Here is a 13,236-nt window from a genome sequence, read left to right as displayed (position 1 = left end):
GTTTAGGCCAGAGCCTTTGGCTCATTAAAAATGCACAAGCCTCTAGGAAAGAAAAGCTAAGTTTTATTGTTCACATCCCAACCTATGCCTTCTCTAGAGAACAGGCTGTGATTGTAGGATTAAAGAGACACAAGGACTCCTGGGTGGCTCAGTCGGTTGGGCACCAAATTCAGCTCAGGTCATGATCTCACGGCTTCTAAGTTAGAGCCCTGCATTGTGCCCTGTTCTGACAGCTCAGAACCTGGAGCCTGCTTCGGATTCTGAGTCCCTTTGTGACTCTGCCCCTCCCCCATTCATCCATTCATTCGTGTTCTCTCTCTCTCTCTAAGAATAAAACATGTAAAAAAATTTTAGAGAGACAGAAGAGCACTTAACCTGTAGGCCCTGCTGGGAAAGGTAGACATCGCTGTATCTGAGTAAAGCTAGCATTCAATAAACATACAACTTACAAACTGATCAAGGCTTAAGATTTCTGATGCCAAGCAGCAGAACAACTGGTGAATGTAAAAAAAAAAAAAAAAAAGGAAAAGAAAAAGAAAAAGAAAAAAAAAAGATTTTCAGGTTAAATTCCTAAGTGAAGCAGAAAATTCACTATTAAGCAACATTTCAAAAAACAGAAGAGGGGTGCCTGGCTGGCTCAGTTGGAAGAGCACTGCAACTCTTGATCTCAGGGTTGTGGGTTTGAACCCATTCTGGGTGTACAGATTAAATAAATAAAAACTTGGGGCGCCTGGGTGGCTCAGTCGGTTAAGCGTCCGACTTCAGCTCAGGTCATGATCTCACGGTTCGTGAGTTCAAGCCCCGCGTCGGGCTCTGTGCTGACGGCTCAGAGCCTGGAGCCTGTTTCAGATTCTGTGCCTCCCTCTCTCTCTCTGAACCTCCCCTGTTCATGCTCTGTCTCTGTCTCAAAAATAAATAAACGTTAAAAAAAAATTTTTTTTAAATAAATAAAAACTTAAAAAATAAGAAAAACAGAGGAAAATAAGATTGCCCTTGGAAATAAGAAATTGCTTTTAAAAATCAGAGGGTTAAAAAATAGTAAAAATTCTACCAGAACATAACAAGCCAAAAGACAAAAAACATGAGAGATAGGATATAGACAGAAGAAAGAAAACTTAGGAAAAATTATGAGACAATGTACAAAACACTTTCAGGTCCAGAAAAGAATGATCTGCTAAACACACCAACTACTAGCCAGAATTAAAAAGCCCACTCAAAAAATTTAGAAATATCAGTATCTTTTGGAGTCAATACAGTAACCCAGAAAGGTAATGATATGGTGAAAAGAGCATGTTTCTTCTCCCAGAAAGAAAAAACAAAGACAAACCGAAGGGTAAAATTGCTCAAAGGTAAAACTGCTCAAAGAGACTACGATTCAAGTTTAAAGCAAATTAGTATATGGAATGGTTTTGATCAATTTTCATTTGACCCTGACATTTAGAATTCTTCCTGGAAACACAACAGAGATCATAAAATTGGAAAAATAAATTTAAAAAAAGGAAATCAAACTGTGTTAATTGGTCCATTCAGCAAACAATATTTTCCTCTGTTTTTCTTATTTTTTAAGTTTTTATTTATGTAAACCCTGCCTGTTGATTTCCAATTTTAGAACCAACCTATAAATATAAAAGAGAAACTTTATGGTTATTAGAATAGAGTGGATGGGGCGCCTGGGTGGCGCAGTCGGTTAAGCATCCAACTTCAGCCAGGTCACGATCTCGCGGTCCGTGAGTTCGAGCCCCGCGTCAGGCTCTGGGCTGATGGCTCAGAGCCTGGAGCCTGTTTCCGATTCTGTGTCTCCCTCTCTCTCTGCCCCTCCCCCATTCATGCTCTGTCTCTCTCTGTCCCAAAAATAAATAAACGTTGCAAAAAATATATATATATATATAAAAAAAAAAAAAAAGAATAGAGTGGAAATGTTAACTCTGGAAATGTTAATGTACAGTTTGAAGTTGATACACTGTAAAAGCCCTAACAGAGAGAAGAGAAAGGGTGACTTTACTATCACCTCACAAAGTATACTTATAACTATATTAAAATTACCCAAGAAGTAAGACTGAGGTCAGTTAAATCTTTACCTATTATACAGAAAGCCAAGAGAAATCTCAGCTTGGTGAGATAAAAATAAAACATAAGATACCAAGTACCAGAAATGGTGAAAGACCATTGAACATGGGATGTGGAATAGCAATTTGAAACAAAGAGGCAGAATACTTCTTCCTATTATAAACTCTTCAATAGCATTTTATTTTCTAATCATACCTGTACCTGTTACTTTGATGTATTTTAAAGAAATCATTCAAATGTATACCTAGAAATGCAGAAAGTAATTGAACATGGGGACATTAACAGTGGGTTTGTAATGATACTGTAACTGGTACAATTTTATTTCCTTTTTTATACTGATTCAGTAATGCTATTATGGTAATTTGACAAATCATGCAAATTCAAAAATGTTTTTAAAGCAATCAGGCCAGGTATGACCAAAAGCTCTTTCAAGAAACAGAAAAAAGGGGCGCCTGGGTGGCTCAATCAGTTGGGTGTCCGGATTCAGCCCAGGTCATGATCTCACGGTTTGTGGGTTCCAGTCCTGCATCAGGCTCTGTGATCCTGGAGCCTGCTTCAGATTCTGTGTCTCCCTCTCTCTCTCTGCCCCTCCCCTGCTTGCACAGACTCTCTCTCTCAGAAATAAATAAAACATTTAAAAAAGAAACAAACAAAAAAGACAAATGGCCTGTAAATACCCTTTGTAAACAAAACAAACTGGAGGAGAAAATTAAGACACACAGGTACTATGAGTAATGACACCAATGCTTTCCTTAATTTAACCTTTCCCAGAAATGAGATTACACAGTACATGTTAAATATTTCCCATATTTTCATTACTTGAACTTCCCTTGAGTTGTCTGTCTGTTCTTTGTGCATTCCTCTAATGGTATTCCTACATATCCACATTATCATGAACTACTCACTGATAATCCATTGTAGTCACTGTAATCATTGTAATCATTGTAGTCGTATTTTTCTTTGTTGTTTACTCGTTAAATAAGCAACTCATCCTTTTGTGCACAAATCCTTTGGGATTTCTGACTTCTGAGTTTTAACTCAACTCTCATCCCCAATTCAAAGCTTTCATACTTAACTGTATTTTTTGTAGTTCTAACTTTTAGTAATGTACATGGAACTGATATTGAATATGGCATAGGGTAGGTATCTAACTAATCCTAAAAACATGTGTTAAACAGACCTTCTCATGTGTGATGCCTTAATTATAAACCAAATTCATGTAAGAAGATATATGTTGAGGACATGTTGCTTTGGATATTTTAAGTTAATGATAATAAACATTTGTAATGGTTAATTTTTTGTCTCCCTAATTCTTACTTGTTCCATGTCTTAATGTTTTGGTTCATTTACTTAATGATTTATTAAGAACTACTTACATTCTAGACATATTTAAGATATATATTAGTAAATGAAGAAAAGATTCTTTCCCTCATTATTCTTAAAATATCAAAAAATTAATTATGGCAAAAGTGAACAGTATTGTTTTTTGTTGATATAGTTTGATTTCAAATAATGATTTTCACTATTACATTTGTGTATGAATGTATATCATACATTAATATTTAATTTATGTAATACCTTGTTCACTTCATTGATTTTACAAGGCTCAAAATTTCAAAATACAGGAGAACTATGATATGCAACAAAGAAAAATTTTAAATGCTGTTAGAAAACTAAGGGGGCAAAGTGTTTCATCCTTTATTTTCAAGGAAAGTCTGTATAGAATAAAAACAAACATTTGTTACGTCATTGTGTACAGAGTTCACATTGCATTTAACAATTTTCATCACATATGTGATGACCTAAAGTCAAAATCACCTTAAAAGGCTTATGACTTTCACGGTCTGTTACATGAAAATCATGTTACCATATTTCAGTGACACACTATTGCTTTAAAGGCTCCTTTTTAAGCAAAAAAAGGAGACTCAGTTTCTAAACAAAAGTTTGTCATAAATCCTACTGCTTGTTTTAGGATCAATAAACACCACACTAAGACTATGTATTTAGACATGAAACATGTTTAAAACCCCTGAAGAATACACTAGAAATAAGCAAGACATTCAGAATGCTTTAATCTTTCCAGTTAACACCATTTATATCAGTAATTGCAATGTTGTTAATTTTTAGTATTTCACATAACTAATCAGCAAGAATTTTTTTTTAAGGGTAGGAATAAGAACAGAAGGACAGAAGATACTAGAGTGTCAGGTTTTGCACTTCTGTTAAACTCAAAAATCAAAACTATTTTCTTCTCTGCATCAAAACTGTACCACAAACTTGAAGGATGTTTTAGCTTTAATCCCATGACTCATCGTCTACTGGATTGGGAGCTTGTGAAGAAGAAAACCCTGCTGTGTTCAAAGTATTCTTGCCCTGGTAATTCTTTAAAAAGAAACAAAGAAAGAAAGAAAGAAAGATTTAATTTTATGATATCTCTCAAATTACATTCCCAGACTCACAGAAGGTACTCAAGCTTCCCACCATGTTTTCCCCAAAAATATAAAAGACTGGATTCTCACTAAATTTAATCCATTTGATAAAGGCCCATATGAGCCTGGGTAGTCTAAATTACACAAAATATTTCAAGAAAATCTTTCTTTAATCAGTAGTTTTGGCAGATGGAAAAACTGAAAGCTCTATACCTTAATAAATAAGCATAAATATTTAATGGTTAGTGCATTCACTGTTGCTGTATAAAAGTGGTGGTGCCTATAAAGAGACACATCAAAAAGGACATGCAACTCACTATCTCTAGTATTCTGTCTTACTTAATAATACTGTCAGAACTCTAAAAATAAGGAATTCTTACAGGAAATTCAGAAGAATCCAAAGGAGAACTAACTGTAAATGCCAGCAAATTTGAGAAAGGAGGGATGTTTGAGCGTGAATTGAAAGGTTACATTATTCCTCACTTTCAAGACCAAAAATACATACATACATAAAACTTTAAGAAATATTAAACTTTTAAGTATAAAAAATGACAAGATAATTATTAAACGTTATTGTTACTTCACAATATTAACTACAACCTTCACAAAGAGTAACTGGAAGCCAAGTTCTAAATTTTTCCCTCAACTAACCTTTCTAGTATCAACTGATGCAAATACATTTCCTCTTGCACTACCACTGAAGCCAGGAACATATGTACTAAAGGCAATTTCTTCCAACCATGCAGGAACATCCTGTTGAGCCTAAAAAAAGAAATTATTAACTTCATATTCAATATGCATCTAGTCTCAAAGATGACAGCAGTTTACTTTTCCTCAATATACATAGATATACAAGGTCTACTTTCAATGATAGAATAATATCCATTCAGTTTTAAACATTTAAAACTTACATCTGACAGTACTTTCACTAAAGGCTGTGCCAAATGGTTATCTGATTCAGGATCAAAAAAGGAAATAGCTCTGCCAGTATTTCCACAACGACCAGTACGTCCAATTCGATGAACATATTCATCAATGGTAGAAGGAAGATCAAAATTGATAACATGTTGAACATTTTCAATATCCAGCCCCCTGGCAGCTACTGAAGTAGCAACAAGAACAGGGCACTTTCCACAGCGAAAATCTCCCAGAGCTTGCTCTCTCTCTCTCTGTTCTCGGTCACTAGAAATCAAAGAAAGCATGTGTCAGGACAGCTCTTAAAAAATTATTACAATGGGGGTGTCTAGGTGTCTGAGTCGGTTAAGTGTTTGACTCTGGATTTCTGCTCAGGTCATGATCTCACGGTTCATGATTTTGAGCCCCACATCAGGCTCTGCACTGACAGTACAGAGCCTGCTTCGGATTCTCTCTCCCCTCCTCTCTCCCTGGCCCTTTCCTGCTCACATGTGCTCTCTCTCTCTAAAATTAATAAACATTAAAAAAATTACTACAGTGAACCATTCAAGTTCAACATGTTTTCAGTAACAGTAAAAATAGCAGCAATCAACATTGCTATCTACTCCTTACATACCAGGTATTATACTAATTTTTTTCAAGCCATCATTTTATTTAATTCTCACAGTAATACTTTGAGGGTGGAACAATTATCCTCATTTGCACATGAAGTAAGGTAACAAAGGTAGTACAGAGTGCTACAACACAAATTTAGGTCGGACAAACAAACATCAGGGTATCTGAGCGGCTCAGTCAGTTAAGCATCTGACTTCAGCTCAGGTCATGATCTCACATTTCTTGAGTTTGAGCTCCACATTGGACTCTCTGCTGTCAATGTGGAGCCTGTTTTGGATCCTCTGTCCTCCTCCCTCTCTGTTCCTCACCCACTTGTGCGCTCTCTCTCAAAAAATAAACTTTAAAAAAAAATTTTAACAAGTGTGACAAACATTAAATCTCACCCATTAATCTCGTACTTGTCTTGACAATACACAACTATTTGATTAGAATGTTTTCTCAAAAAAATTGTTTAAGTATTAATCTCAGAATTCTGTATATTCATTAGTATTTCAGATCCATGAGTAAAGTGTCAATGAAGTTGTGCTCATATGACATTTTTATGCACTTCAATAAAAAATTTCAACCAAGAGAAAGATTGGATTCAGCAGAAGAGAAAAACTTATTGAGTTCTCTTGAGAAGTTACCACTCCTCATGATAAGGAGTCCAAGACAAACCTTTAACTCACCCATCCCCACCTCTTAGTTCTTATAAAAACTTAAAATGACTAACAGTTTAGTCTTGAGAACTCTGAATCTTAGGATTATGTCATGTCAGTTACATGCACTGCTATTTCTTAGCAAATGACAAATACAAGTGCCACCTCTCTACTATGAAATCGTATTAATCTACTCACCCATGAATACTTGTTGTTGATATTTTTTCTTGACAAAGGAAAGTAGCAATAAAATCTGCTTTTTTCTTAGTCTCAACAAAAACCATCGTTCTTTCATCACCTACAAGACAATGAAACAGTGATAAACACAGAAACTATAAAATTAGGAAAAGGAAAAAAAAGCCAGGAGGTATTAGTAGGAAATAGTGTCATCCATCACTGTATTCCCAAGACCAAGAGCAGGCCTGGTAGGTAACAGCAGCCCAAATATTTCCTGAACGAATGAATGTCAAAGATAAAGTATCAGAACTGTTTCCTACTTTAGGGACTAAAAAAATGAGCTTGACCTTTGCCCTCCCAGACCAACACCAAAAAGCTGACTAAGGGCAAGATAAATGGTATCTACCTGCCAACTCTTAGCAGTTCCAAATTCATCTCAGGACCTTCATTTCCCACTCATTAAATTAATGCCTTTGCTCCTTACCTCCCGAGATAATCCAATCTTGCATTCTGCCTTGATTGCCCAAACTATTTATAAGGCATCCAACCCAAGGCTGACAAATTCTGCAACATTCTGTGTTTCAACATTCTCTGTTAATTCAAACCCTTTTATTTCCAAGGTATTATTTATCAAAAAAACTAAGTGACTTTATCCTAGGATTTTATGAGTCAAAAATATTTACCAGTTAGCTTAAAGAATTTAATCGGTAGAACGTCAAGCATGAGCCAGAGATTTTTTCACACAAGGAATCTCCCTATGTTGGAGAGGAAAGAAGGTAATTTATAGCCTTAATGGAAAGAAGACTGTATTACTGTTCATAATTCCTCTCCCTCATTTCCCTATTAGTTGGCTTCATTTATTCAACAAATATTTAGTGCCTAAGAGATGCCAGTCACTATTCCAGGTGTTGGAAATACTGCAAAGAAAACAAAGCCCTTGCTCGCATTGTGGAGATGCAAATAATAAATATTATGCAATAAGCCCTAAAATGGAAAAAAAACCCCACAAGGATAAATAGAGGGCTACTTTAGATGTACCCTTTCTAATTAGATGACATCTAAGTAGAACTAAGAATAAAATAATAAACTACTGAGATACTTGGGGAAGAACATCAAGGCACAGGGAAGGACAAATATAAAGGAAAGGCTAAGAGACATGGGAGTTATGTGCTAACACACACACACACACACACACACACACACACACACACACACACAGGGACCCTCATGTGACCCCTACATTTTGGGTAGAGGGAACAGCAAGTAACAAGGCCATGACGGAGAAACGTGCTTGGCACGTGTGAGGAACAGCAATGAGGAGTCTGGCTGGAGTAGGGTGAGCAAGAGACAGCAGAACATGAAGACAGAGAAGTAATGGCAGCTGTGTCACACAGAGTCGTGAAGGCCATTGAAAAAAAAAACTTCTTCATTTTGAGAAGGGAAGCCACTAAGTTTTGAACAAAGAAGTGACAAGATCTGGTCTTTGTTTTAACTAAGGACTTAATGGATTCTGAATAAATTCTGCTGTTAGAGCCAAAACGATTTTGCTAACAGAAATGATATATGCAGTTAAAGAAAGAAATGAAGGAGGACTCCCAAGACTGTGTCTGAGTAACTGGAAAAACAGAACTAACATTAACTGAAATAGGAGATCTATAAGAAAAAAAGGCTCAGAGGTGGTGTTTCATTAACTCTCAGACCTGTGAACAATCAAGCAGAAAAATCAAAGGGCAAGTGATTCCTACAGGAATAAATCAGTTAAATCTTTGAGATATAGTCATTTTCATATTATTAGAATAGTGATTTTTTATCAATTATTTTTCCACAGTTTTGGAAGTCATCCAAAAAGATGCCCAAAGCCAAAACTGATACAACTGATAGTATCAAGTACTTAACACTCTTGAGCAACTTAAGCCCTGATCTCTTTTCTTGGTTTTCAGTATGAATCCCAGTGGCAATAAGAATTTAACTCTGACTTTCTCTAGAATTTTTCCTCTCTAATGATTTTGTATTTGTTCTAGTTCAGACAATAGGTCATACTACCACTGGTGATAACAATAATTGCAAATTTAGCTTTATGATCAGACCATTCAGTGATCTCTATAAACAGATGAATTATAAATCTCTATTCTGTTGAGTGAGAAGTGATGGAGTATCCATTTTGTTAGTCCATTGTGAGCTAAGTAAAAATCAACTAAGAATCTAAAAATAATTCTAATAGATTCTACTATTCTCCTAATAGAATAGTAGCTAGATTTCAATTCTCTGTATTTCTGGGGTCATTCTTAACCCCAGAAAGTTAAGCGGTAGAACTGTGGCTTAAAGCAGAACTAAAGCACTTTATGTGTAATTCAGAAAGGATTTTTTTATTATATGTAATAATTATGTTAATACCTTGTGGAGAATATTAAACAATTAAATTACAACATCTCTTAAAGCCTCTTTAAAAAGCCTCACACCTGTAGGAATGGCTAAAATCAAAACCAAAAGAAACAACAGGTATTGGTAAAGATGTGGAGAAAAAGGAACCTTCTTCCACCATTGGTGGGAATGCAAACTCATGCAGCCACTGTGAAAAACAGTATGGAGTATGGAGGTTGCTCAAAAAATTGAAAATAGGACTACCCTACAATCCATTAATTGTACTACTGGGTATTTACCCACAAATTACAGAAATGCTAATTCAAAAGGATACATGTACCCCTATGCTTACTGCAGCATTATTTACAATATCCAAACTATGGAAGCAGCTCAAGTGTCCATTGATTAATGGATAAAGAAGATGTGGTATATACATACCATGGAATACTATTCATCCATAAAAAAGAAATCTTGCCATTTGCAATGATGTGGAAGGAGCTAATGAGTATAATGCTAAGCCCAATAAGACAGAGAAAGACTAATACTATGTGATCTCACTGATATGTGGAATTTAAGAAACAAAACAAAGGGGGAAAAAAAGAGAAAAAAAAAAATCAAGGAGGACTCTTAACTACAGAGAACAGAATGATGGTTACCAGAGGGGAAGTAGGTGGGGAATGAATGGGTGAAATAGGTGACTGGGATTGAAGAATACACGTACTATTATGGAAAGAAAAAAGTAAATAAATAAATAAGGGAAGATAAAGGAACACAAAGGGAGATAAGGTATCTACACTTCACTCAAACTGACACAATACAGACAACAGTACTGACACACTGTAATTATTTATGTGCAGTGTAATGCCTTGAGAGCAACCACTAACAAAGGTATGCTAAGATATACTTAAAAACTCAAAAAACTAGGAAAATCAAAACTGAATTCTAAAAAACATTCAAGGAAGAAAACAACAGAGAAATAAGAAACAGAAGGAACAAAAAGAAGATAGAAATGGTTAAATAATAGACTCTTAAATATAGAGAACAAACAGAGCTACTGGAGGGGTTGTAGGCTGGGGGATGGGCTAAATGGGTAAGGGACATTAAGGAAGACACTTGCTGGGATGAGCATTGGGTGTTATACGTAGGGGATGAATCACTGGATTCTACTTCTGAAATTATTGCTCTATATGCTAAGTAACTTGGACAAAAATTTAAAAGTAACTAAAAATAAGAAAGAAAAAAGAAAAAAAAAAAGAAGAATAGGCAAATGTCATGGACGAATCTGAACTTAGTCCTTTTCAGAGTCTTGTAAAATCAAACCTAACTTCTTCATGTTTACTGGCACACATAAAAATAAATGTTCTAGGGCACAAACATTAAAAAAAATGAAATGATTAAGCCCTAACCTCTACTAATTGCAATGAACCTAAATGGTATAAATTTAACAATTAAAAGGAATAGAATTGTCAGAAGGGCTAAGAACCAAAAATACAAGTATATCCATACCATGGAATACTCCTCAGCAATAGAAAGAAATCAACCACTGACACAACAACTTGATGATCTTAAGGGCATTACAGCGAAAGGAAAAAAACTATTTCAAAGGTCACATATACATGATTCCATTTAGATAGTATTTTTGAAATTATAATATTATAAAGATGGAAAACAGATTAGTGGTTGTGAGGACATAGGGATAGGCAGTGAGGGTAGGAGTGGTGGGTATGCTATAAAAACAGCACAAGGGATATCTTTGTGGTGAGGTAGTAGCTCTGGATCTTGATGTTGGTGGTAATTACACAAATACACCCAGGTAGCAAAATGGCAGAGAACTATACATATACACTGTACCAGTACCAGTTTCTGCAAAAGTGATGGTAAATCTGAATAACTACCCAGACTATCTAGAATACAACCCAGAACAAGTAGAAAATATGAAAATGAGGTTACAAAATATGGAGGACAGAACAAGAAGATCTAATATTATCTAATTACTGTTGCAGAAGGAGAAAATAGGAAGAGGGGAGAAGCAAAACTAGAAAAAAAAATTATAAAAGTCTATTAAAGCATCTTTTAAAAAGTGTCTTATAGGTCTATCAAATTAATTCTGATTTGGTTTACTGAGTTAAATAAAACAGAAAAATAATTTATAGAAGCAAACATTCCTAAAATTCCCAGAGAATAACAAAACTGAATTTCTAAAACTGAACTGTTTTTGAAAAAAAATCTTCTTACAGGAATTAAATCTGAAACATTTAAGATTACAAGTACACATAAGTGAAATCTTTGATAAACTCAAGACTAATAACTTCAGTTTAAAAAAACACACATCTTTTCTCTGATTTATCAGTTTTAAGCATAATACAAACACCTTATTTTAGTTGGGTTTTCCTTAGCCTATGTAGGTTAGCCACTCAAATAAGCTAATATTCTCCATAATGTTTAAGAGCATAACAACATAGGGGCTCAGTCGATTAAGGTCCAGCTTTGACTCAGGTTATGATCTCATGGTTTGTGGGTTCTAGCCCCACGTCAGGTTCTGTGCTGACAGCTCTAAGCATGAAGCCTACTTCAAATTCTGTCTCCCTTTCTCTCTGTCCCCACATTCTTACGCTCTCTCAAAAATTAAAAAAAAAATCTTTTAAAGACTTAAAAGTATAAAAACAAACTTGTGTTCAGTAAATTGATTCATTATTCAACAGTATTTATATTTTGCATAATGTCATCCTGAAAATAATATCCAACATCTTCAGCTTTAGGTAACTTAAACGAGTAGATTATATTGAGTAAATTAGTGATCACTAGAATTCTCACATATTAATTACTAAACCTAAGTTCACGTTCTTTTGCTTATTTTTCATATGCAATATCTTTGAGGCATTTTAATAAACATGTTCATTTTTGCCACTTAAAAATTTGCAGCACTTTCATACTTTAACAAAGTGTGCCGTAAAAAAGTAGTATATGTAGTTCATGAGGGGCACCTGGGTGGCTCTGTCAGTTAAGCATCCGACTTTGGCCCAGGTCATGATCTCACTGTTGGTGAGTCCGAGCCCTGCGTCAAGCTCTGTGCTGACAGCTCAGAACCTGGAGCCTGTTGCGGATTCTGTGTCTCCCTCTCTCTCTGCCCCTCCTCTGCTTGCGCATGCTCACTTGCACTGCCTGTCAAAAATAAACACTAAAAAAAAAAAGTGAAAAAAAAAGTTCATGAGCTCTGGTAGTCAGCTACAACACTTATGTCTGACATTCCTGCCTCCAGTTTCCTCTATGAAACAGAAGTTACTATGGTTAAAAGTTATAATTAACATAAGTTAAGTGAGACTATAGGAGGAGTAATAAAAACAGAGATAGAAACTGTATGTGCTTCTGTTTTGAAGGAAAAAAAAAAGTAGTTTTTCCCTACTGTAGTAGCTCTCAAAATTTTGGTCTGTGGCCCCATTAAATTCTTAAATTCTTATATTATTGACAATCCCAAACACTTTCAGCTATTAAATTTACCATATTAAAACTTAAAACCAAGAAAAAATTGAAATACTTATTGGCATGTATATTATGTTAAAATAAATAATTCTCAGTATAATAATGAAAACTGTTTTACCTCAGATATCCTACGAGAAGGTCTTAGGGGACCCAGGGAACATTCATTTTGTCCTAAACTGAAGTGTCAGTTTACTCCAGAAAATAACTTACAGCTATTTTCAGTAATTACAGTATTAAAGTTTATTCTTTCTTTTCCTTAATCAGCTTATACAGCAGAGACTGTGCTGACTTTATTATGTTTTTTGGTTATTTAAAGGAAAAAAAAGCAGCAAAAGTACTATATTTATGAAAGAGCTATGGTTCTTAACAATCATGTTACCTTCTATATTTATTTTTAAAGGTTTTATTGTCACTTAATTAAACTGGCAACCAAGTACTGTTTCTCAGCCACCAAAGATCCTACACTAATCCAATGTTCAACTCTCCTCTGACAACTCTTGATTCTGCCTTTCTAGCCCTTTTTTTTTTTTTTTTTTCAACGTTTATTTATTTTT

General features: G+C 35.0%; 1 protein-coding gene across 8 annotated transcripts in view; it reads right to left on the bottom strand.

Moving 5' to 3' along the window:
• Positions 1-4,115: 4,115 nt before the first annotated feature.
• Positions 4,116-13,236, bottom strand: part of DDX4 (DEAD-box helicase 4) — an 88,283-nt gene continuing 79,162 nt past the window's right edge. For all 8 annotated transcript variants that reach the window (XM_045493533.1, XM_045493489.1, XM_045493513.1 and 5 more), the window contains 4 exons: positions 6,863-6,962; positions 5,408-5,678; positions 5,148-5,258; positions 4,116-4,449 (listed from right to left, as the gene is read on the bottom strand). In XM_045493533.1, the coding sequence (XP_045349489.1) occupies positions 4,363-4,449; positions 5,148-5,258; positions 5,408-5,678; positions 6,863-6,962 (569 nt within the window). In that variant the 3' untranslated portion in view covers positions 4,116-4,362. The remainder of the gene's footprint in view (positions 4,450-5,147; positions 5,259-5,407; positions 5,679-6,862; positions 6,963-13,236) is intronic.

Source organism: Leopardus geoffroyi, chromosome A1 (genome assembly GCF_018350155.1).
Source record: "Leopardus geoffroyi isolate Oge1 chromosome A1, O.geoffroyi_Oge1_pat1.0, whole genome shotgun sequence".
Classification (NCBI taxonomy): domain Eukaryota; kingdom Metazoa; phylum Chordata; class Mammalia; order Carnivora; family Felidae; genus Leopardus; species Leopardus geoffroyi.
This window is presented reverse-complemented; position numbering and strand designations above follow the sequence as displayed.